This window comes from Apteryx mantelli, chromosome 9 (assembly GCF_036417845.1).
Source record: "Apteryx mantelli isolate bAptMan1 chromosome 9, bAptMan1.hap1, whole genome shotgun sequence".
NCBI classification, from domain to species: Eukaryota; Metazoa; Chordata; class Aves; order Apterygiformes; family Apterygidae; genus Apteryx; species Apteryx mantelli.
This window is the reverse complement of record NC_089986.1, coordinates 11,066,817-11,093,239: the sequence shown is the minus strand read 5'-3', so window position 1 is coordinate 11,093,239 and position 26,423 is coordinate 11,066,817. Positions and strand designations below refer to the sequence as shown.

General features: G+C 44.5%; 1 protein-coding gene across 1 annotated transcript in view; it reads left to right on the top strand.

The window, feature by feature from the left end:
- The window catches only part of MCF2L2 (MCF.2 cell line derived transforming sequence-like 2), a 165,102-nt gene that overhangs the window by 5,353 nt on the left and 133,326 nt on the right, over window positions 1-26,423 (top strand). Inside the window, exons 2-3 of the mRNA XM_067301662.1 lie at window positions 13,261-13,344; window positions 24,685-24,799. Coding sequence (XP_067157763.1) covers window positions 13,261-13,344; window positions 24,685-24,799 — 199 coding nt within the window. The remainder of the gene's footprint in view (window positions 1-13,260; window positions 13,345-24,684; window positions 24,800-26,423) is intronic.

Genomic DNA, 26,423 nt, shown 5'->3' with positions numbered 1-26,423 from the left:
GGTGCAACTGTGGGGGGCCTCTAAGGAGCAGTGGTCTACATGACTGAAGATCTGATTATAAAACTTGTATGCTGCTAATTAGCAAGGTCATCCTCCACTAGCATCAGGAAGAGCTGAGCTGAGAAGACGAGGGGGAAAAAGTAAAGGAATGGGATGATCTGTGATATTTTCCCTTTCACTTGTACAGGTTGACTTTACCACTAGACTCAGGAGGAGTGATCTGCCAGTAACAGGATGAAACTGGGGGAAGCTCCACAATTTTTTAATCAAAAATGTAATAAGAATCAATGGGCTAGAAATTAAAGTGAGAGCTCTGAAATAAGCCTATTCCTTTGCTTTAGGGGGCTCCAAGGGAAGCAGTGGATTTGCAGTTGCCTGGAGTCCTTAACATAAGATTAAAGAGCTTTCTAAAATGCTTATTTAATCCAATTTCTGTGAACTTCTTGTGTATTCAACAAGTCAAACAATGAACCAAGCTGTGTCTTCTGGTCCTGCAGTGAAAGATCTGGGAAGATGATGCTAGAGTTAGTTACCTGGGTATGAGCTAATGCTTGTTGTGTTTTTGGAGTGCTGTACTCGGGAGTGAACAGATGGACATTGTGGGGTCAGATGCTCAGACATTACGATGTATTTCAGTGAAACTGGGGTGAATTAGACCAACTGAGGATCAGGTCCATGAATTAAAAAAATATATATATATATGGTTTTGTATATACTGCAGATGCTTGCCAGTAACACAAAACTGGAACATCAGTAGGTGCTACTCTATTCCATATGTTGGCAGGACAGTATTTGGATAGTGCAAAATATTGTTCTACTGAGACAGGTAGAACTAAGCCTTTTGCATCTACCCCATTAGATAGCAGACACATCGTACAGATGCACGCTGAAGTTATCTTTACTAATTATACAGAAGAAATGTCTGGTACTTAAACTAGATTTACAAGTGTTATTTTTTTATGAAACTGAAGAGGTGATGCCTGCTGAGCCTTCCTCTGAGCATTCCTGTGGATTGAGAGGAATTCCCTGGTGCCCCTTTTCCTGTGGGTTCGTTCCCTTTCTTGCCTCGCTCCTGTGTAAAGTTAGCCATTGAAGTTCACTTGCAGAGTAGCATTTAGTCTTCTGATTCCCCAGCTGGATCTGCTACTTTGTCTGCAGCATCTCTACATGCAGGGGTAAGATGCTCTTAAGTGTAGCAATCTATGGTCTGATGCACTTATCAGCCACTTACACGGATGCGATACTTGGCCATAACCCTTTGGAGGGTTCCCTCTGCTACTAGAGGACAAGTCTCTGCAGGCTGGTTACAAATGCTGCCCGGGAGAGGGCAGTGCACTACACGAGACCTTGTGTGATGAATTCTGCTGGGTACTGACTGCCCATTCTGGGGCTCGCACTGGAGCTGAGCTCGCCCTCCCTGCTTAATTCCGCTGTTGTCCCTTCACTGTGTGCCAGCAGCAGTGCATCTCTGCAGCCTCCCCTCCTGAGAGCAAAAACAGCTGGAGACAAGTTTTCATGTAAACTGGTTTCATGTGAATATTTATATCGGCATGGGCAGCAGAATAACATTACACATGCACTACAGCCGGTAAGTTCATTTGTTTGGCATGCAATTCAGGGGAGGCTAGGGCAGGAAAGTGCAATGCAGCAATGTATTGTATCTTGTTGCTCTCCTAGTCTGCCTGTGTCCACCTAGTGTCTGTCCGTAACACTGTAGGTGTCTTGAGGTCTAATACGTATCCAGTACTTAGCATGGTGCTGCTCTATTTAGTGATTTGGCATTTGTCTGTAACAACATGATAAAAATAGCTGGGTTTTACATGTAATACTATAATCAGTGGGATAATCCGTGTTTGTTGGCTGATGGGCAAATGATGGAAACACTGGCTGTATTAGCCCTTAGAGACCCACTCCCGTAGCTTGACCATATGGACAGCTTTGGTCTGCTCCTCATTTTACAAGTGGGGAGCTGAAGGTTGGCTGGTGACCTGGAGTCCCCTCCCTCTGCCTCAGTTTCCCGATCTGTAAAATGAAGGACACTTGTCTCTTGAGCTGGACTGATTGCAGGAAGTGTAGAAGCAGATGCCACTACTGCATCATGCTTCCTAGGGGGAAGCCATCCTGCTCTGCTCTAGCACCCTTTATCTAAAGCTACTGAGCTGCTAAGGTTTGCGCTAGCAAAGGGACAACTTTATCGATAAACCTGGTACCAAAGTAATGACCCACAATTGCTTCGGTCAGCTTTACCGCAATGTTACTGTTGTCACACCAACATGAAAGCACATGCATACTTTAGTCACTGAAAACTTGCGAGTGTCCTGAAGTATTTGTTGAACTGGGGACCTTCCTGTGACTAATGACATTATTCCCCTGTCTAAGAACTGGCTTTCCAACCAAATTTGTAGGTCTTGTGCAGTATTCTCCTTTGCCTCTAAACAGCACTGTGCGGTGGGGAGAGGGTGTGCCCCGGGGCTAGCGCTCCGAGATACTATTTGCAGCAGTGCTGTTGGTTTTCCTTGGCCCTGAATACTGTTTAAAGTTATTTTAATGAGAGCCCTTTCCATTCTTTAGTCTGGGCAAGTGAATCTGTTTAGTCTCTGCTGGGATTTACCTTAATTTATCCATGCTAAGCTGCAAATGCCTCCAAGCATCTTAAGGAATCTGCAGGATCTGAATGGGATCTGCGGGGAAGGAAGAAGCCAGCTGTGCCTCGGGGAGGGTTAAAGCCTAGGTGCGGTGCATGTCAGAGGTCCCCTCTGTGGTTTGTGTAAAAGCAGTTACTAAGCAGTTTGTGCGGTCTCCTCCAGAAGAGCGTCAGCTCTTTGCAGTGCTGGTTAGATCCAGGACAGCTTCCACAAAAGGCTGCCTCTCTCCATCCCCCTCCCTGCCTCATGTGAACTCATTACCGCAGCGGGACTCCAGGGAAGCAGCCTGAGACACGAGGGAGGGCACACGCTGGGGAGCCCGTGGTGCTCGGAGGGCAAGGCGAACCTGTGAAGTGTGGGGGGTTTTTTGTTTGCTTTGTTGTTTTTGCTTTTTCTGATGGACATCTGAACTGAGATGGTGGTGACAGCTTGAAGACTGCTGGAGGGGTGGCCGGGTCTCTTCAGGCAGACAGGTCGGCTATGAGCAGTGTTTGTCCTGTTACTGAGATGTGCATGCCAAGCGCCGCTGGCGGCAGCGGTGGCTGCTACGGCTCAGTGTTTGTCTCCAGTGGCAGTAACCGGGGAAATATTTTTGAGCTAACTGGCCTCTGTTCAGGAGGGAGCAAGAGAACAGTCCTTTGGCTCCCAGGCCGAGTGGTCTCTCATAAAGTAATTATGTGAATGGGCTCTAAAATGGTTTTGCTGGATGCAGTAGCTCAGAGCAGAGCCAGTGGCTGGGATTTTGTAAGATGCCGTCTGAGCTGTGAAGCTGTCTGCTGGCAAGCTCTGGGGAGGAAGGAGTGTAGTCTGCCAGCCAGTCTGCTGTATCTCTTGATTAGCTTAGTGTCAACGTATTACAGTGAATGGATTTTAACTCTGCAGTTTGCTACATGTGAGTCTTGTTAGTCTCGATGGATTTTAACATGTCAGTGTGGAAATGTGAAATCTTCTTTTTTGCATTCTGTTCTCTGAGCAGGAATTTGTGCTCCAGCAATCCAGCATTGCTGTGAAGCAAGGATTTTTGGAATAAAATGAACTAACTTTTCCTCTGGCAAGGATTAGAAACCATCCAAAAGTGCTCACTGCTGAGGGTCTAGCCAATGGGGTGGGTTGCACTGCCTTAAATCTGGGCAAATTCCTTGAAGGTGCAGCTGAGATTGGACTCTGACCTTTAATGTCTTTTAATCAGGGAACTTTGTCTTGTGGGGAGCTGAATATAACATCCCCTATGCCACATCCCTCCTTATGCTCTGTAAAATTGAATAGTGTTTATCTCCCTCCCCCCCCCCCCAAAAAAAAAAAAGTTTGCTGTGCAAGTGATGTGGGATGGTGTGGTGTTTTGTTCTTTGCTCATTATAGGTAGTTCATAACATATAGTGAAGGTTTATTAATCAAGATCTCTTCTGATTTTACACCGATACTTTTACAAGTAGCTTCCTAACAAAGCCTGAGATACAAAGTGACCTGAAACCTGAAAAGTGGGTGTATGCTTTAACTTTCTTCTCATACCGAAACTGAATAGTTGTAGAAATCCTTAAAGTGGGTTTACAGATGTACGTTTCTACACACCAATATGTTTGTGTACAATATGTCAACACTAAATCAAAATACTGTTTTTTTTTCCACTTTCTTTCCAGTTGCTTCGTCTGGGAGAATGATTTCATTCAGTATCTGAACTTTTTGACTTTCCTCCATCATTTTAGATTAATACATGTTTAAATGTGTAACAAAACAACTCTAAGCATGTGTACGTTTCCTCTAGTTTCAGCATGTGGACTTGACTTTTCCTTAAGCACAAGCACCTGCCAGAGGGGTCTGCTCAACTGGCAACAACCTGAAAGCCTGGATCCAAAGCCTTTGAGCTTGGGGGAAGTTCAGGTTTGGATCCAAAAATGTGGTTCACTTACATTTCCGATGTAAAGAAAGAGCATGCTGGACTCCTTTTGACTAACACTTGCAAAGTCCTTACAGTTTGCTGACAGCTGGTGTGATATGAGAGGAAGCGTGAAATTTCCCTCTTGGTAATGTAGATGTTGACATGCAAATAACTATAGAAATTATAATTCTCCCCACTGTCCCTGCCTCCTCGATGTCTGCCTGTCTGGAGAACTTACCTTCTTACCTGCACAGCATTCAAATGTCTTCTGGAGGTTGCCACTAATGATGGTACTTTGAACTTCTCTTGAAACTTTCATTTAGCAATCTCCAGGGTTTTCACCTTTAGGGTTATAAGATTTTTTCCAATTACCACAGTGGCCCAAGATACCTAACATAGAAACCTAAAGTGAGGGAATTTCCAGTTGGAAGGGCATGATTTCAGTTCTTTAAAAGTTCTTTCCAGGTTTGTCACAGTAGATTCCCAACAAGGTATTTTACAGGAGGGCATAGTACTTGTTTAACTGAAAGTCTGTAACCATCCTCTGAGCATGGGAAACCTCAACCACTAAACAGGTTTTCCATCTGACCTTTGCACTCCTGTGATTTTTATTCTAAAAGTGAACATCAAATTTAGCCACCAAAATGAACTGAAAATACAATGATCCGATATAATTTGAGCAATCTTTGCTGAAAAACTTAAAATAGGAAGAAATAGTTGATTTTGCCCTGTGTTCATCATTAGGCCACTCGGAATGCAGTGGAAACAATCATGATTAAGCATAATGAAAGGAGAAAACTTCAGAGCGGATTTGCTATGCTATAGAAGGCACCAGTTCAGCATCTGCCCAGGTAGGCACTGAGGCTCACAGATTTTTGAGCCCTCTAGAGATGGGTGTGCATTTTTAACCTTTCCCTCTGTGATGGACAATGTTTGAAGGAGCTTGCAAGGCAATTCTGTCCACACCATGCCCTAGCTCTGTCCCCCTTCCCAAGGGATCAGAGCATATCTGCAATGCATCACTTGAGACAAGTTGGCAGCTTGCTTCTAACCTTGCTTGTCTGGATTTCCACTGTGTTAGCATAGACAAAGTTGGTTTTCTTCTTGCAGTAGAAACAGGAAGGCTTTAATCTCACCTCCAAACATGGATGAAAACTTAAATATTTTGGAATAATCTTGGAAGTTAGTTAGCAAACTTTGCTAGGAAACTTGTTTTTAATGAGAACAGAATTGTATTTAAACAAATACACTTTGTGAGTCTTACAATGGTGCTTGGCTAGCAAATGATCTGAAAGAGAAGATGACGCTAGTCACCTACGCTGCAGTTTGGCTGTTGCTTTAAGCTGACCTGTGTGTGATTTACTACCGAAAGAGGTAATCCTAGCCTTGGCAGTGTTCCCTCCCCACGCTCTGTCAGGGCTAGCACTTGTACCCTCTGAGCTCCTTTGCAGAGAACTGACCCAGTTAAGACATAATCCGCTAAAAATATTGCTTCACTTTTATTTACAATATCTTTTTTCCTGACTTAGTTTTCAGTTGACTCCACTTGGGTTAGCAAGAAAAGTGGTGGTGGGAATATGCAGAAGGATAAGGAAAAGGATGCGATTTCTTTTGTTAGCCTGATTATTATTATTATTATTTTTAGTTCCTCCCAAAGCAAACATTAATCTGTAGTGCAGCCAGCTGGTATCAGTGAACTGATCTTGCTGTTTATCTGTTCAGGCTGCAAGAATAAACTTTTTGATAAAGTAAACAAAGGGCACAAGCAGTGAGGAAGGGAAATAGAATTTTAAAAAAACCTTCTTTCTCTGGTATAATAACCTTTTTCGCCCTCAGGAAGGGAAACTGTTTTACTTAAAGTGCTTGCATTAGGAATTCTGTTCGGCCAGAATATTTTTAAATCCTTTAGCCTGTTCAGACCTTGTCAGTGATGACATGCAAGCTTATGTCTCCTTGGTGTATGGAGTGTTTAATTCCTGAAATCTGACTTAGCTCTGCTGTCCCCTTTGCTAGGGGTATGGGTTGATGTTCTTGGCCAGAGGAATTATGGCCTTGGAGATCACTCAAACTGTAGGTACTTTGCATCTTAAACGCTGGATTTGTGTTCCGTTTTGGTGTGTTTTAGGAGGAATGAGAAAGCCCAACAGTGATCATTCAGCTCTTCAAATGAAATCTCTGGCCTTATGCTTCTCCCTATCTAACTTGTTTCATGTCAGCAGTCAGAATTTTCCTCAAAGCCACAATTTTAAATAGAACGCTGGGGATTATCTTTGCCTCTGAGCTTGCCCAGAGTCGAATTAGGCTGGTGTACTCCAAGTCTGATGAAGATTTTACTTCACTCCCAGGTTTCTTCCTTTCCTCCTTCCCCCACGGTGTAATAGAAAGTGAATTACATATTAAGCCATCATCAAGAAGAGATGAACTTTGCTCTGGAAATTTGTAACCCCTTATTCCAAGATTAGTGACCTCAGATGGGGGAGAGAAGCAGTCCCCTCCTAGCCAGCAGAAGGCCAGGCAGTTGTAGTGTTCAGTCACTAAAAAACAAAGAAACCCCAGTGTCCTCTGATGGCTCGTTGCCTCTTGGTGTCTTTCACGGAGCAGTGGGCACTGCCGTGTCAATCTGCTCAGCACAGTCACGTCTTTTATTCCAGCAGGTCGTCTTTCTGACGCTCTTGGAAACCGTTAATTGCCATTAGCATATAAAGTAGTTTCTCTTTGCTCAGAAAAAGCGGGGGGGGGGGGGCACACACACACAATATTATACTCACTGCAGCTTTTAATCAGCTGCTGTTGGCATAGCCCAGAAGGCAGCAATCTGTGGGCTGGGCTGCAGGAATACATACAGCTGTGGTGAGAAATAAAATAGGAATGTGTGTGTGTGGTGGGGGGACCCAAGCATGTTTGATTTTTGAGTGAGGAATCGTGAAGTGTGACTGAAAGGCTTTCCCCTTAGCGACGAGGTGGCACAGTTACAGCTAGCCCCCCTAGGGATCTGGGAGGGGGAGAAGCTGGGCGAGACAGATGGCTATAGTAATTGCTTTTCTTTTTCTCCCCCTCAATAGAAAAGCTTGAGAAACAACTGCAAGGCCTAATTCTTCTGAAGCTAAACTGTGTATGTAGTGTGGAGTTTTGTGGGGTTTGGGTTTTTTTTGTTTGGTACAAAGACTTGGACAGTCTCTGCTAGGAATTGAATATATACCAGTTTAAGAAGAGAGCCAAGATAAGACTGATTTGTTTCCTCTATTATCTCATCCTTACTCAGATTTTAATTGTCCTGGCAAATTCAATTAGCTGAAGTAATGAACTCCATGGTGTGGGTAAAGATTCAGCTTTGGCAACCTGTGTAGGGGATTGGTATTGCTTCACGTAATATTGTTAGATCAGCTAAGCTTTTTCTTTTTTAAATTTGAGAAGCTGTGTGTAACTGCCTCTTCAATTAAAATTAAGACCACAAGAATAACTATGCAGAAGCTAGGTAATGTCTGAATTAGGGTTGCCCAGATAATTCTATTCCAGCCACTCAACTAATATACATTTTGATATGATCTTTAATTGCATGGTCATACTCTATTTGTGTCAGAGGACAGGACTGGAGTGACCTGGGCTTGCCAAATTTCTCCTGCAGATATTAGTAAGCTGCAATGAAGTAAGACAACTGTTTTCAAGCTCCTATGATGTGTGTGTCAACTTCCTAAAACTTTTGGACCCCTGTGCAGTTGAAACATGCCTATCATCAGCAAGTTTTTCTGAAGTAGTCTATGAGCCTGTCGCTGTTAGCAGCTTCATGTGTCAACCTAAAGCAGGGTTTTCTCAGCTGCAGTATGTGACCCACAGTAAAATGGTACATTGCTTCTGCCCAAAAAGCTGAACACCACTTCCTGCATGCATGTGGCTTGTGGTGCCCAGGCAAAGAAAGCTACAGATCCTCCTGGGATAAAGGCCAGTGGGAGGTATGTGCTGATTAATTCTCATTAACCCTAAGAAAAATGTCTTGACTTTAAAGGAACCGGACCTCCTGTATTTTGGTCTGCATCTTCTTGGTTTACTTTTAAGAATTTTTTCCAATTCTTCTTTTAGTCAAAGATTAAACTTCTTTTACCAGCCCCAGGTAATTACGTGATTCCAAGGACTGGTACTTCTGCTGCAAAGTTTGTGCTGTAATGGTGTTATGAAACCATGACTACTGGAGAGTTAGTGCCTTAAGCACTGGCCTAGGGAAAGATGCCAACAGGCAAAAGTTACCTTGTGTGCAGCTGGCTACAGATACTGGCATTTCCTAGCCACATGGTCTGATTTGCCTCCTGGGCTCAAGAGGGTCCTTCTCATTTCCTTAAACTTCCTTGCAGTCTCCAGTTCCTTCTTTTGCTGCAATTCCTTTTCCCTGTAAGTCAGTGGGTGAGCTATACTCAGTTACTTGAATGTCCAATTCCTTGTCACCAAACATATTTTATAGCACCTTTCTCATCATCTGAACCTCTCCTCCCCCAGGTATTATGGGAAATCTCATGTGCCTCATAGGAGAGAGTCTTGCCTAGTCAGGGGACTTGATGAGGCTTAACTGGCCTTCAGCAGTTCTTGTTTCTATTACTTCATCTTATTACGCCACAAAATTCCTTTGGTAAGAAAGGGATCTTCAGAAACCAGAAACAAGCTATTTTTAAAGCAAGATCATAAACTGTATGGAGTGGGGGGAATGTTCTGCTCAAGACTGGTTGATATTAATGATGCCTTCACATTGGCAAACATCAAAAGCAAACTGCTATGCTGGTAGTTTTTGTTGCCTCGGAGCAATGAGTAAGTCTGAGATGCTACAGATGGAGGCAAAGGTCTAGTTCATTTGCCATTTCTGCCGAGTGATGTGTCAGACACTGGAAACTCTTGTTCCATTTTTGCAACTATGCTTGAAGGAAGCTCAGCCTTGGTCACCCAAACCTGAGTGCTGTGTCTAGCTGTGGGAACTGCACTGCTGCCACAGGGTCTCTGCATCTTCCAGGTGAAGTCAACAGTATTTTCTTCAGTGGATGCCCCAGGGTATCTCAGTTCTGAGAGTCCAAACTGTTTTTAATTATTACCTCTTCCCCATTATTTTTTTCTGTTCCTGGATTCAGATTATAGTCACCTCTAAACTTCCCTTTTTGTCTCCCCTTCTGCCTCCTTCTTGGTGCCAATCTGTGGTTTGAGATGGCGGGAGGGGGTAAGTGCAGTGCCTTGGGGTGGCAGGTTAAGGACTTAGTTGTGGGTTTCTGACTTCCCTGCCTTGTCTTTGGCAGATGTGCAAAACTGGTGACTTTGTGCTGGTCTGTCATTCCTATGAACAAGTGTTGTCAGAAGAGGAGAAAACAAATTCTGGGAACACTGATGTCTGAGGATTAAGGACTTATGAATTTTTGATACGGACAGAATAAACTGGGAGGAGGGGGGAGATTTCTGTACTGCTGCAGCATGGCACTGAGCTGCTTTTAATAGTGTCAGCTGGGGTTAGTAGGATACCTGGTGGGAGAACAGGAGGCTGTTCAGACCCTTAGCCTTTAAGTGACAGTGTGCTGTATTGAAAGCAAAGCCCAGCAAAAGGCATAGGAGGGAAGTTGAAGTCAGCTTTCTGTCCTCAGGTGTTCAGTGGGCTTTCCTTTGAGAAACTGAGCATAACTTAGAATATGATGTGCTGAGTTTGGCTTTATCCTCCATTTCTATGGATTCCCACAGACCATAACACTGAATTAGGTCTTGGGTGTCCAGAAATAGAGGCTCAGGGCAATGTTACTGTCTTTGGCATTTCTGTTGCCTGCAAATTTGTAGACAGGGCTTTTGTCATATTTTAAAATCAATTACAAGTGAATTTTCTACTGATGAAAAGATCCTGATGGCTGTTTTGCTCCTGGAGAGCAAAGCCTTTCAGCATCTGCAAAACAAATACAGCACAGAGACCAGCACATGCATTGCCAATGAAGGAGGCCAGCTGCCAGCCCTGTTGGGGGCTTATGTAGTCTTTGGCCCCTCTGACACCTGTATTCAATCACCTGCTTGCTATGGGAGCCTTGTGAGGTATAATCACGAGGAGAGATAGGACACAAGTCCATTGACTTTCCCCAAGCAGATTTCCGAACAGTGCCAGCAGTATGCTGGAGGAACAGCCACAGGTTCCCTGCGCAGCATGGGGCACCTCTCTGGGTGGAGCTGCGTGACTTTTAGCAGCTCTGCTATAGTGATGGAGGCTGGCGGAAAGAGGGTGTGATGCGGGCAGCCACTGCACTCGGGCTGCTAGGAAGAAGTGTCGATGCACATAAGGTTAAGCTGCCCTGATAGCTAGGCAGGGATGAGGCAGATCCCAGTTAATTCCTGCTCTGGAGGAATCAGCTGGGGAGAAAAAGTGAATACTGCTAAGCGGATGTCAGCATCCACCTGCTGCCTGGCAGAGTGACCAGGATCCCTCAGCTTGCTTGGACAGGCTGTGTCAATTCAGCTCATAGCAGCAGACCTCTGTAAGGTTTCTTCCCGTGCCAAGCTGTTTCCACAGGGCCATCTCTGGAAGTTAAGTCATGGCTCTGCTTTGTGCAAGATGCTGTTTTGTGATGCTGGACTGGGGTGTAGTTTTTACCGTTGCAGATTTGGTGCCTTATGGGGATGTGGTGGTTCTCCTACAAAGACTATCTGCTTTCTCACGTGTTCCCATCTCTATTGCACACTCAGGTTTTGACTGAGAATAAGTCACAACACAACGCACATCACTGACCTGCTGACTAAGTTGTCCCACTATGTCTTTGGAAACAAACTGTTCTTTTCCCTACCTGCAACCTCACCAGCTTAGGAAATCTTGAGTGTCACTGGTCTCTTGCTATGTACACACACTGTACTTGACAGTCAGACCCAGATCTTGGGCAATGGCTCCTGGGCTATAGCTGCCTGGCTCAGTGCTCTGCAGATACCCAGCTTGGCTACTGGGAGCAGCATATCTCTGCTCAGAGTGAGAATAAATTAGTCCTGGTAGACTACTGCACGTTGGCTCTGCTAACTCTAAGCAGCAGTGTAAGCAGATACATGGCCTTAGCAATTGAGTGGACATAACTTAGAGAATGTGATGTGCTGAGTTTAGCTTTATCCTTTTTCTGTGGATTCCCACAGACATAACACTGAGTTACCTCAGGTCCCAGTAAAACCCTTGAACATCACTCAGACCAAGCCCTCTGCCGTGATTGATGAGTCTACTCTTCCAGTTGCTCTTAGACACTTGCAATGTCAAGAACCAGAGAAGCTGGTAATGGGCTGCATAAACAGGATGGGAATGAAGATACCACATCAAAACTGTCACTCATTCTCATTTGACTTTTCTGCACTTTAGTGCAAAGGGAGGATTTGCAGGAACAAACCTCCCCCCTGCTGCCCAAAGATTTTTCCATTGCTTGTGATTATTTCCTTGTTTTGTGCATCAGCCAGAACTATACTTCTTTGTGTACTGTGTGTGTTGCCCTCTGTCTAGGAGAGGGCATGACCCATGCTATCCAACTACTTTGTCTCAAGGCATTAGTGAGGTGTATGGAAGTTGAAAAAGTCTGAAGGATTAGGGAATGAACAGGAAAATCTGAGTGATGTTATGTAACTCAAAACTAAGAATCCCTAGTCCTGGAAAGGATTGGGTTTGGTGTCTGAAAGATTGTGTTTTGGGCAAGAGACTGGGACGCAGGAGAAAAGCTAATTTCTAACCTCTTTGACCTCCCTGTTTCTGGACAGTTTATTTAAAGTTGGGTGCCTACATTGTATTGATATCAATGAAGATCTTGGTGCCTATATAGGAGCTGGGCAGCTACCTGCCTTTAGTGAGATCTGTGGTCTGTCTGCACCCAGCTTCCTTCCTTCCACCTTTTGCCTGTACAGTTTAGAGGTGAGCTGTGCAAAGCCAGGACTTGTTGTTGTTCTCTAGCTGTACAGTAACTAAAAGCCCATTGTAATAGGTGCCATGGTAACATAAGGAAACCTGGATCCTGCCAGCTGGGCTGTCAGATACTCCCCTGTAAATAAACTGTTGCTGGTCCAGACTGGGGTGAAGAGCAGGGAGAACCATTGGATGCACCTGTTATAGAAAGATCAAATTAGCTCAGTGTGAGATTGTAGTCGCTGGTCACTGTATAGATCACAAAAACACGCTTGTGGTGATTTTCAAGCCAAGCTATCCTTAGCTCTTTAGTGTACTTCAAAAGAACAGGCTTTGTTTTCCTGAGAAGAAAGCCTCACAACCCTTTATTTCCTCCTTTTACTGTGTATTAGCTAGTAGCGGAAAAAGCATCAGCAAAGGAAACTCTGTTGCTGGGCTGGTTACACAGAAAGTCCTTAGGCAGAGAGCAGGGATGCGGTGGAACATGGCACTGTGTGTGAAATAGGCTTTACTGTTTCAAAGACTGAAAAGCTGCTTTATATGGGAGCCCAAATGCAGTGAATTATTATGGAATATGAAGTAGTAAGGAGCAGACTGTCAGTGTGAAAAAATCTGTGACAAGCTCTGGCTGGTTTATGAAAAGCTCCCTGAAATTACAGGACAACATCTAAAGTAACTAAGCTGAAGATGAGACTCTGTAAGTGTCATAAGCTTTTCCATGACAAGCAGTCATATAACATCTAAACCAACAGTCAAGCCAGGCTCTTTTTTCCTTTGAGCATGATCTTTGTTTTTCTGGGTTCTCAGAGGACTGGAAAGCGATTGTTAAGATTTCATTAACTCATTGAAGATTTCTGTTTTCACTTGCACAGATGAAATCATGCAGCAGGAGATACGGCCGCTGGTTGCAGTGGATATAATAGAGCAGCTCCACAGGCAATTTGCCATCTTATCAGGTAAGAAGTTGCTAGTAATCGTACTCTGGGATTCTCTTGGAAATGTACTGGAATCTGTCACGCCAACTGTCATCCTTCAGCTCTGTACAGCAGTTGCAATAGCGCTTTTATACTGCTAGTGAGAAGAGCTATTTCAATATTAACCATTATGAAGGTTTATTACAATCAAACCTTCATAATGCATAGAACTGATAAATGCCATCTTCCTGTGCTTGTGTTTCTTCAGGCCAATTAATTTTCTGTGCTTTCCCCACACCCCCGGGGAGGGGGGGAGCAGGAGGGCAGAGATCTAGAGTGTAAGAAACTTAAACCTTCTTATATGCATCTTTTATAATGTCTAAGCATCTTGTTTGTGGGAAAAGCTTTTGGCCCATCAGGGAGCTGTTTGTGACCTTCCCCTTCTTCCTCATTGCATTTGTTTTACAAATGATTCATTTTTAAAGTGTAAGGTTCTAATCTTTTAAAGATTTATGATTATTATATATTCCTTTGTTTGCCTGAGGTTTGCAATCACACAAAATGACGCTATTCCTGCTCCAAAGAAATAGCTGATGTTGAAATATTTGCTGAATTATTTAACACACTTCTTTTGGCTGTTGCTGGGAAAAACTCCTTATCTGGGTCCTAGAATGGCCTCTGTTGTTTCTGCCTCTCTCTTGTAAAAGAGGAAATGAATTTGCTTTCCTTCTTCTCTGTAGATGCAGATGATTTGTGCAAAACACTTAGATGATGTTTGAGTGTCATATCATACAAAAATACAACTTCTCTGAGTATATTCAATACTAAATGAAGCATCTTTGAACAGGCAGCCTTGAATCCCTCGTCTGAGGGGTTGCTCTAGTTCTGCCCGTGGGCATTGGCCTGTATAGGGTACATGCCATTAAGCTCTCTTGCAATGGTTTGGTGTTCACACACTGCTGCTGTGTGAAACCAGGGATGGGGCCCATCTCCACAGTATGGAGCACTTCCAGAGGCATCTTGGAGCTCAAACTTCCCACCTTGCTAGATCAGATTGCCTTAAATTTAAGAATTTGAGAACTGTCCTCAAGTGTGTTGCTCTCCATCTCTGGGGCAGCAGAACAATTGCTGTGATCCACAGCTGGAACACTGCTAGAAGGGGATTAAGGGGTGTGAGACCTTTCTTACCATTGACATAGGGCAGATGGTTTTCCATTCTGGAGGGACTTAGAAATAGCAAGTGGCCTTAGACACTGACCCACCTCTACCTCCAGCACTGAGATCAGGGCATGTCTTGGAAGCAGCCAATTGGCAGAGGGACGAAAGGGTGGATCCCCTGCTGATGAAGCTGTCGGCAAGGGCTATGTATCACTGCCACATGGATTGTGAAGAGAGGGACAGAACACAAGTCCTCCAGCGCTGGTGTTGTGGTGCTCTTGGACAGCCAGCGCCTCTGCTTGGTGGAGAGGAATGCTGGGAGTATGCAGACCCAGCTCTGCAAATGACCAACTTGCCAGGCCCAGTCATCATTGCATCCTCACATCTTTTACGCTTCTGCAAAAGCTGCAAACTGAAATACAGATCTTAAGTTGCTTAAGACTTGTGTTTAGAGCTTTCTAGGTAGCATCCCATGGCTGTTTCATAAGTTTGATTATCCAACTGTTTGGCATTCAGCAGAGGATATTGACTGAGGGGAGGTGGAACCGGCTGCCTCATATGCAGTGAAGCATTTCAGGGATTGCATCTTCCTAGAATTCCCAATACAAACACACCTCCATGCAGAAAAGCATAAGTAATGGTGCACAAAATTGTTCAAACCTTTTGCATCCCACAGTTATGTTTGCTGGACAAATACGCTCCTTTTGAGCCTCGAGATTAACACCCGTCAGATCATGAGTAGGCTGCTTTTCTGCTCTCTTTGTAAGCAAGAAAACACTTAACAGCCAGTCTTTCCAGAATGCTCTGCTTGCTCTTCTGCTCTCCAGGCATGCTAAGCTGGTGAAAATAACATTGTTTTCAAGGCCTTTGATTTACCTGATACCAGTGCCTGAAAATATTGCTATCAGTCTAAACAACATTGTGCATATTGAGAATTCAGTGCCCCATGTGTCATGTCTATCTGGTAAAATGTGGAGGATTGCTTTTCTTAAATCCCATTACCTTGCAGCATTTGAGACAATAAAAGCTATATATGACGTGTAATGTGCAACTCGCGGGAAGTGATTTACTAAACAGGAAGAAAACACCATTTCCAGTTCCAACGAGCAACATTAAATGTGGCACAGAAATGACAAGGACAAATAAAGCCATTTTTAAATATTTCTTTATGGACTTGTCATTTCAGCAATGCCTGTATACTCACCTGCTATCTGATCAAATTCAGCTTTTCACATTTGGTTTGATTCTTTCATTGCTGGATGCAATGAGAAAGATCTTTAAACTTGAGGTACTTAAAGTTTTTTGGAATTAACTTTTCATAGAAAGGTGGGGGAATAGAAGACTTGTTTGTTAGGGGTTGACAAATTACTGGTTCAATCAGCATATAACTGTTCATAACAAATACCAGAAGTGAAGAGGCATCTTCCAGGCCCTTGTCTACGTAAAGAAACAAAATTCTACCTGGAGAATTTTCAGGTTTATTTAAAATCTCTGTACAGTCCAGGAATAATACCCTAATGAGGAAAGCAGGGCAATCTGGTTCATAATTTGTAGATTCATTTCAGTCTAAAACTTGCAGCTAAATTTGGAAACCTGGATATCTACACTGAAATCTCTAAATCCCCATGGCATTCTGTTAAGGAAAACATGAACTTAAGATCATCTACTTGAAGGTCCCTTTATCTCAGTATCTTATTCTGTCAGTGACCAGTGGGGGGGGGAGGGGGCGGCTAGGGAAAAACATAGGAACAGGAGTCTTCCTTACTGTCCTTTCATTACCTCCTGCAAACTGAGGCTTAGGTACTTAAGTCGGAAATGGCCAGACTTTTCAATATGCCTTTCTCTAAGTTACTTTCATTCCATCTAGCAAAGGACTAGGGGTGGTGTGGGTGGTTTTTTTTTTTGTTGTTGTTGTTGTTTTGTTTTCTCACTCCAATGAAAACTGGTCTGGGAGCTCTCCTGCCTCATTTTACTTAAAGTAATTCACACAGATGACCTCATTTGGTTTTCAGGCAGCTCCACTGCTTTTTCTTGCAGCCTGCTGCTTTTCATTAGGCACAGGCAACCACAAATATTTTGGTGCTTCAGTGCTTGCCTGCATGGAGACTGAAAATCTTCTGGTATTCAGCCTTTTTCCTGGTTCTGCATGCTGTGATATTCCAGCTCTGTAGTCACTGCCTGACAAAAACTCTGCCGTTCGGCTCCATCACAGTGGGTAGCAAGACTCCCCCTGCTTACTTGTAGAGCGCTTTGGACTGATGGATCATATAATCTGCTTTTCTGCCCAAGGTTATAAAAATGGACTGTACTGATTCATACTAGCTGAGGTTATTTCCTTCACTTTGTAGGCTGCAGCCTCCAGAGGGCAGCTAGATGCCTCTTCCACACATGCGTGTGCACACTGCTCTGTGGATGTTAGCGGTGGCCATCTGGCTTGTGCTACTCCACAGCCTCTAACGCTTCTCTGTTGAGCTCTCCTGTTCAGTCCTGAGGACACCAGATTCACTGTTCAATGCTAGTGACGGTAACTCATTGACTTTTGCGGAGTTTGTTGTAAATGAATATTTGGTTAATTTCAGCTTTTTTTTAATACCTGGCAGCTGAGGCAGCTGCAGTGCAGACACGATATCCCCGGCAGAAAAGCAGAAGGGGACGAGCAGAACAATTGAAGGCTGTTTCCTCTGGATGTGACTTGTTCCAGAAGTGCAGCTGGTCCCAGTGTCTTTGCTTAGTCATTAGAAACATTTTCCTCTACTGTTGCTGTGTTCAAACTTACCAGAAAAGGATCAGACTGTCTTGCAGTCTGAACAGATGGTAGAAGTTATTATGTAGCCAGCTAATGAGTTTGTTTGATTGTTAGGGCCTGGTTATAATGAGTGTATTGGATACTGTCAGCCTCTTTGTCCTGGCCCTCCATCTACCAGAAGAACCAAGACCATACTACCCATGCCAAGAACAGGGAGATTGTCCAAAACCTTCCCTGGAGTGCTGTGGTTGTGGAAAAGGCTGTGTGCAATGCGGTATTGTGTCCTGAAGCACACGTAGTCCTACTTTGGTCCTCTTTTCCGTGAGTTGACCCAGCCCTGCTTAGCTTGTGAGATCTGCTGGGAGCATTGGTTCGCGTGGTTAAATTCTAGTCCTGAAACCACTACTGCCTCTTTCCGTGGAAACAACGCTTCCAATTATGGTTTTACAGCTGTGACAACATAGGAGTGCTTTATGCACATACACAGCTCTGTCTGACCATGTGTTTCCTGCAGTTGTTAAGGTTTAAAGATGGGTAATACTGAAATGCTGGCTATTCTAACATACACCAGCTTTTGCCAAAGAACGAAGAACCACTAGGAAAATACTGGTCCTGTCCTGCTGACAGACTAAACCTGCCGTACCAGTCTGTGCTTAGGAGTACTACTGCCCCCTCCCTCTTTATCTGCAGTTTCACACTGTGTTCTTATCTGTAATTACTCTGTCAAAGAGCCCAATTTGCCAGTTGCAGCAATAATGGATCCTGTTAATAAATCACGAATTTGAGATAAACTGTCACGAAGTGTAGTAGCAGAGATTCATTTTCTTTATGTTCCTGTTAGGTTAATGGACTTCAGTAGATGGAAGACTATATCTTAAAATGGTAACTGATTCCCAAGCCAGTTTAATTTCCAAAGCCTGGAGGGTATTTAGCCATCTGCTTCCAGTTCAACTGAGCATTTTGGAAATCCTGGCCTGACCCTACCAAAAAGCCAGTTTGGAGCTTACATAAAAATCTATACCCAGGAAGCCTGATTTAACTTCCAGCTGAAATTCAGCATTTGCAACCCATAATCAACATTGTGGGGGGAGGAGGAGAACCCTCAAAACCAAAGCTATTCCTGAGCATGGCACAAGCAAAACCTGAATGAGGCAGAGAAACTTCAGCCAAGACGTGACTGAACCCTCTGGCTGTCTGACCCAGTGGATGAACTGTACTCAGCTCTGCTATGACTCAGGCAGCTCTCTGCATGTGGGCAGACCTGAGCAATTTGCCCGACAGTGACAGCAAAATTTGAAAGAAAACTTTCCGGTGTTAACGGATGAGTTGGTGCCTGTGGAAGGCTTAGCCAAACTTTTGCAACTACTCCTCCCAATGGCCTGTTTTTCCAAGGGATTCAGTATATTGCATAAGATCTGGTGAGCTGCTACTTTAGAAGTCTAGCTATTAGTGTTGCTGGAAGAGCTGCTGGCTGTTGAATAAGACTTAATGTAGCCCCTGAGTACCTAAACCCTGGATATGTTTGGTGCCTGGACACATGAGGCATAGCTGGTCTAGAACTGAGGAGCGAGAGTACCTAGGATCCGGGTTGTGTCCAGTTATTTGGCTTGCAGTTGTGATCTCTTGCTGCTTTGACATCAGTCATACCAAGATGTGACTTCAGCTATGTGAGCTATTGGAATTGGCCCTCACCTTGTTTGTTACTCACACCTTTTGCACTGTAAAGCAAAACTAAACTTTCCCATACCTCTAAATCCTGTTGTCCCCTACCTATATTCCCCCGCAATCAGTCATACCAAGATGTGACTTTAGCTATGTGAGCTATTGGAATTGGCCCTCACCTTGTTTGTTACTCACACCTTTTGCACTGTAAAGCAAAACTAAACTTTCCCATACCTCTAAATCCTGTTGTCCCCTACCTATATTCCCCTGCAATGCTTCAGCTGCTTTGCTGCCACAGCTGAGTTCTGGCCCCATCTTCAGTTTAAAACAGGAAGCCAGGCTGCATTGGCAGCTGGAGAGTCCATTGCTGTATCCTGCGATACATGAGTTTGTTTTAAGGACTTGGGAAATATGTAATAGGAGCAACTATAAATGCTGCATAATATTCCTGGGACACTAGGGAATCGGCACACATAAGCATGAACAATGGTCCCATTGCTGTGCCTCACACTCCTCTGATACAACTTGCATGCCATCTCCTGCTTTCTTTCCCTTCCATATTCATCATATACTTCTCTCCTGTCACCCAGGGTCTTCCTGTTCCTTTGTCCCTGGCCCACAAGAGAAGGGGAAAAGTTGAGCAAGAAGCTGGGGTGGAAAATAAGGAAAGTGCCCAGGATGAGAAGGAAAGGGGTGATGTGATTCCGTTGGGAAACCAAACAGGAGGTCAAGCCAAGTTGTAGCCTCTTCCACTTGAGTCTTGCCTTTCCCCAGACAGCCCAACCAAATGCTCCTGCTAATGGTTTCTGCCTTTTGTTCCCCTAGTTACTGAGTTTTGCACACCTCTGTCAACACAAAAGATTTAGCTGCTTATTGATGACTTCCTGCAACCATACATCAAAATCAATAGTCGGTATGCCCCTCTGTGCACACATACACACCACAGCGGGTTGGGAATAGGGCCCAGCCTGGACCTTTGACACTATGAATTTGGGTTGGATGCAAGGCAGGATGTTGGCTGTCTGCAGAGGCAGAGAGCAGAAAGGAGCCGGAGCTCTTGAGGGAAACCGGTGGAGCTGATGGGTAATAGCATGTGTTTGTGGGTGCTATCTGGGGGAAGCTCAGGTCTGTGTCAGGAGATGGTAGGCAAAATCCAGTGGAGTTTTCTCTACAGGCAAAACTCTGGGGCTAGCTGTGACAGCATGGCCTGGTGTCTGACCATGTGAGGAGCAGTGACCCCCAGGAAGACCCATGGGAAGCTGTTGGAGGCTCCCTTGAGGGCAGGGCCAGGAGCCTGCCTGCTATGAGTTCAGCCAGAGGCCTCTGCTCCTGCCAGCTGAACCTCCAGCTCTTGCTGCTGCTGCTTGCAAGGGCCACTGCCACCAGCTGCTCTTTCCCTGGCCTGACTCCAGCATTTGGAGCTGCCAGAAGGTGCTGGAAGTGGCTGGGTTGCTTGAAGAGTGCTGTAGGGTGGCATCTAATGGGAGCCTGGAGGAGCTGCAAGTCAGCAAGACAGATGCCTGTGCCTTTCATGAAGACAGTTGCTGGGCCTGGCCATGTTCCTGATATCTGTTTTTCACTGTATCTTTGTTCCTGCCTCTGACTGCACTGAACTCGAGCTATTTCCCGCTCCTCCCATGGGGCCCTCTAGCTCAGCTCATGCCTCACGTTGCCCTGGCTTTTTGTCAAGCTCCACTGCTCCAGGCAGCCCTTGGCCCCCTTATCTTACTGCGCAGACACTGCTGAATAGAATAGACGTGCCCCAGCTGGCCGAAACGTAACCCTCTTCTCAGCTTTGTGCTGTGTTCATGCCGCTTGCTCTGCTCAGCACTTCTTTATTTTCTCTCTCTCTCCCTCCTGCTGCCCTCACTTTCTACTTAAAATGTCCTTTTTTCAAGGAATATTCTTTCTTTTGCCCTTCAGCAGAGGTGCTGGACCTTCTGTCCCCCTCTGGCTTACTTATGACAGACTGTAAATTTTTTCTGATCAGCAGTTACTCTTTACGCTACGCTAAGTGGTGCCCGGGAGCACAGGGGTTAAGCACAGTCCCAGCAAAGACAAGGACTGTAGGGAACCTTTGGGGCCAAATTCAATGCACTGAATCCTTATGACTGTGGAACTGACTGAAGACTGTTCATGCTTGCTTTTAATCCCTGCCCTGCCAAGGTATTCAGGAGCCAATTGAAGTATTTTGTGGAGTTGGAAGAAATCTGTTTGTGACTCCCTAGAAAGCGAGGGTGGTGGCCCAGAAAAAAGGGCTGCAGCTTGTCAGTTCAGATTCTGCAGAAATTTGCATAAAGATCTGAACACAGCAAATGCTGCGGCAAATCTTGGTTTAGTGTTAGGAAAAAAATGGCATTAACATTTAGAGATATGCAGAACTGCTTTGTCAGAAAGAGTGAGCTTTCCAGACTCCTTTGGTTTATAAGGAGCTTCCCTCTACTTTGCTAAATAAACGGATATAATATTGTTTCCTCTTGTAATCTTACTACTGCTCCAGGTTCAGGCATGGGCAAGAACAGCCTGTTCCTCCTAACATATCTGTGCTGTTACTTGCTGATCATCATTTTGGAGATACCAACTTTCTCCCTGCCATAATACCTAACAATTTCTGATTGATGAAACTTCACCCTAACTTCAAAGCATAGCAAGAACTGAGGGTTTCCTATCTTTATTAGAAATACAGCTGTCTTCAGGAGTCTTCTGAGCTCTCTTCTCTAGTAGGTAAAAGTTGCCTTCACCTTGGAGAATGAGATGGACCCCAAGAGAGGTTAAGGTTGTGTGGCCTAGTCAGAGGCAAGGAGCTCCTGGATCTTGGCTAAATGATCAGACTGCGGCTGCTTCTGTCTGGTCCTGTTAGATTTGTTGCCAGTGGTGAAAGGAAGAAGGCAGCATTTAATCTGCTTTCATCCGTTCCTCAGATGGCTTAGTAGAGATGATCCTGTGATAAAAATAACCTCCTAGATACTTACAGTACCTCCTCAGCCTACTTCATCGGACTTGGGGAAAAGACTATTTTAAAAGCCAGAGGAAGAGGAGGCACACGTATGAATGTGGGTGTAAGAGAAAGGGAAGATAAAAGGGATGCACAGAGGCCCTGGAGAGCAGGAGCACTCAAAGTGCTATTGGAAACCTGTAGTTTAGACAAATCTTGACTATAACCACAGCTGAACTATCAGGTGCTTGAAGGAGGGGATCTTGGGGATCTTTGTCTTGTCATCCAAGGGCAAATATTGCTGCTTTAAACGAGAATATACCATGCTACTACATTTCTGCCTCTTAAAGAGTTGATTACCTTTATAACGGAGTACCTGAAATATGAGAATGAGGAAGGGTGACACCCAGGAACCATGTGAATGTATGCAAGTATCATGTATGAGATACCTTGGTGTGTACTGCTTTCAGCAAAAAAAAGGACCAAGCAGACAAGCCGTTTAATTTTCTGGGCTGTTACTGTTCATGCCCAGAAGATGTCACTAAGCATCTACAACAAACCATCCTAACTGGGTACCTGCTGGCCGGAGTTCCTGGTCTCCAGATTGCAGCAAACAGCCTGGGCCAGGGGAAAGTCTGACTGAGTTTGTGTGACAGCATGTTCTAGGTCACTGCTGACTGCAGTGCACCTAGAGTGCCCTGAGAGCAGGCTGCCAGGCAGCAGCATTTGCCCTCATCCCAGGTCAATGTGGAGGCCGTGGTCCCTGCTCAGTATTTGAAATCTAATCCAATGCAGTGCAAATGGTGATATTTCTTCCTTGCGTTTTGGCTGAGAGCCTCTTGAGTCTCTGTAGGCCTGTTTTCTCCCCAGCAGGATGAGTATATTGGATGATCTAACACAATGGGTCATTTTCAGGTGTAATTAAAGCAATCTTGCACCTTTAGAAAGGAGAAAAGGGATCAAAAAATTGGTGTCCTGACAAAGCCACCATATCACCAGATGTCAAGGAGGAGAGGTTGTTTTTATGCAGAATTCCAGTGAGATTTTCTTGGACTGAATGAAGAAAGTTGTTTTAATAATAAAGCAAGAACCTGGTTTGGCTGGACAGTGACAGCAAAATTGAGTCACTAATTAGTTCTCTTAGATGACTAGGAGTGGGGTCTGTAACTGGTGTAAAGCCTTATAGTGCTGTGGAAACCGGTGGTCACTTTTCCATAGGGGGTTATGGGGATACAATAGGGGTTGGTGAGTTGAGAGCAGAGGCAAGCAGTGTAGTGGGGAAGGAGGGAGGATACTCACACTGGTTATTTTCTAGAGCTCTTGCCAAACACTGTCTTTGTCAGCATCCGACCTCTCCATGGCTGGGCAACACAGCAGGGGCCTTAAATCATCCAGCTGAGTCTGAGAGGGTTGGACAGAGGCTGGATCAGGACTAGCAAGGAACTGACCACTCTTCCTAGAAAGATTAGGAATTACTGCAGCACCTTTTTGCAATTGCCACCAAACCAGGAACAGGAGGAGCTGGTCTGTGGCATCAGCTGTGTTTACCAGTGGGGAAAGGCAAAGGTCTATGGAAGCAGCATGGGAACAGGGTTTATTTATGGGGATTTAGAGGGTACTTCAAAGGAATCAGGGCTCATATTTTTCTCTGAGGCTCTGCTTTCTCCTTATTCCCCTGAAGCGATAGTTTATTGGATATTTCCCCTTTCTGTGTCCCTCTCACAGCTTCCTCTTCAGAAAGGGGAAACAGCATGGCCTTTCTTTGGATAAGACTCTCCACTGGATGAGAAAGGGCTAAGTAAAACTGTGTGCTGCAGGGCTGGACCCAGTGTTGGGTTTGCAGAGGAAATCCTCAGCCTGTTGTAAAAAACAGGCTTACACAGACATTGCAGGGGGAGGAGAAGGACTCGGTGAAAGCCAATAATGTCTTTAATGCCCTGTCTGATCAGCAGTAAGCAATAAGGTAGGTTTGTTTCATCTTATTTATGTGCTGCTGCATCATTAATCTGCTCTAGGCTCTGAGGCCACATTGGTGAAAAAAATCCTATTAACTTTAGTGTGGTTGGGTGATGCCCAGATTTGTTAGCAGAACCAAGGTAGGATTGGTCCTGCGAGCAAACAGGATTTGTGCTTTGTACTACAACATCACCTAGAGCCAAGTATTGTGTCAGAACTGTAAAGTCTGCTGGGTTACAAAGGACTTGGCTCCATGCTTCTCCTACGTCTGCTGGAGTTTGAATGCTGCTGTTTGGATGAGGGAGTCCCTCGGGCAGGCACAAATCTCTTCTTGATTTTGTTGCTTATGATCTTCCTGCCCTGTTTAATGGAGATTTGATGCAAAGAAACAGGAAGAGAGCGAAACTCACTGATTAAATACTCCCTGTGTTTTGGCTGTGGTTTTGTTAGGGAAAGGCCCAAGGCTGGATTGGTCCTAAGCCTGTGTTATATCTGTGTATTCAAAACTTGTATGCTCTGTCACTGCATTTCCTTCAATGTCTAGAAGGAATCAAGGCCTCATTGTGTCAGGTGCTGTACAAGTACATAAGAAAATGCTGTAATCGTATCACAAGCAATTACCTGGGAATGGGAAATAAAGGATCCAAGAAAATGCTTAATCAAAATTATGCAGAAAGTTTCTGGAAAAGCTGGGAATAGACGGCAGAGGCTAGATTCTCACCTGGAGTAAACTGGTGTGATGAAGCTAGAGTGAGTTATAATATCAACTGGGAAGCTGATCGTAGAGCTCCTTTATTCCATATATAGTGGATCTAGATGCTTCTCAATGACGGATGTGCCAGTGTTTCACGTTATACTGAGTACTGGACAATCTGACCCAAGGCATAAAATCACCCTCTAATCTCGCCACCTCTTTCTTTTGCAGGAGGAAGAGGGAAGGATGGGGCGCCCATTATAACCTTCCCAGAATATGCAGGATTCAGTGACATACCTGACGAGGATTTTCTGAACGTGGTCACATATCTAACCAGCATTCCCAGGTGAGGCTAATTACAAAAGCCTTTTTATTTCCTAGAGAGCTTTCCTTCCTAACTCACTGCTTCTAGTGGTGCTATCAAGGAGGTACCAGTGTTTCTGCATCCACCTCGTCAGTATGAAACTTCCCCATGTGCAGGAGGCTCTAGGGTTACATCTTCTGCATAGAAAAGAAAGCCTCACACAGGGTAGGCTTTTTGTTCAGTTCTTGGACTGGGTGGGAGAGGGATGTAGATTTGAAGAGCAGCAGTAAAGGTAGCAGAGCAAATAAGAGGGTCATTTGTGACAAAATCTTGGGGGCATTGCATGTAACAAATGAAGGGTTGCAGCTGGAAGGAACCACACTTGATGGTCCCTGTTACTGTTTATTCTCTGAGTGTATCTTTCTGCGTAAGGAGAGAGCCCACATTCAAACAAAAGGGCACTGTAGAAAGGCAAAGTAATATAATGTAAATTGATCTTATTTCTTTGCCCTTCTGAAGAAGGGGAGATCTCTCCTGCTTCCCAAGGAATATGCCAAGCTCTGACCAGACGGACTAACATTGCTTGGATGGTTAACAATATCTAATCTCAATGGAAATGTGTTTTGTTGATCCTCCTGCTTTTGATTTCTTTTTTGTTGAGGCAGAGGGAGAGAGATCTCGCAGGAGGAAACAACAAAACCTGTTATATAACCATACAGTTTATATAGTATACCTTATGAACGAGAGCTTTCCAGGGATGGAACTGGATAGTGTGTGCAGGTAGTTGAGCAAAATCAGTCTTGAGGTCTGAGAGCTCTGGACTTGTCTCATTATTACTTGTGGAGCTCAAAATAATAGCAATGAAATACTTTGCTTGGGTGTATTCAAGACTCCTATTCTGAAAACTTGGTAGATAAGGGCAGACGCGGTACTCTAAGCTCACCAAAAGACCATATAGGCGGGACTCAATAAAGCTAATAAACCTTGTTAGGAGTGAGGGTCTGTGACCTTAGAGTCAGTTGGCTTGGGGCTGTGCTCAGCAAGCTGAGGTCTGCATATGGGTGGTACCCTCAGGAAACAAAGAGGATCCATGCACTCTGGGACTGGAGGAGATGTTTGCCATGGCTTTTTTAAAGTTAGTGGTGCTATGAAAATACACACCAGCTGTCCTGGTTTCAAGGTTATCTAAAAATGGCTGCTATGAGTTATGGAACATTATGATACACCAGAAACTGCTTGTATATTATCAGGAAAGCTGACATTTACTCTGAACAGTGTTTACTCCATAAACTGAATATTGTCTTGTCCTCTTTGATTCCAAGGCCACTTAAAGTCAGTAGAAAGACTCCTGTTTGGCTTCCATGATAGCTGAACTTTGTCTCCTGTTCACCATCCCTAGATGAGCATTTTGTGAATTGCACTTCAATGCTGCGATTTTCCTCAATCTTCTCCTGGAGGTCTAAGCAGCAGCCTGAGTAAGGAAGAGACTAAATAAAGCCCTAGTATCTAAGCTTTGTCTGCTGCTGCATTGCAAAAAGAGGGAGATTTTCTTGGATGTTTGAAGAGAAAGGAAGAAGCAACACTGTAAAAGGCTGATGCAGTTAATCAAGCCATGGGACTTACAGGACTATGGGCTGCATGCACTAGAGATTAGCCTTTAGATTGT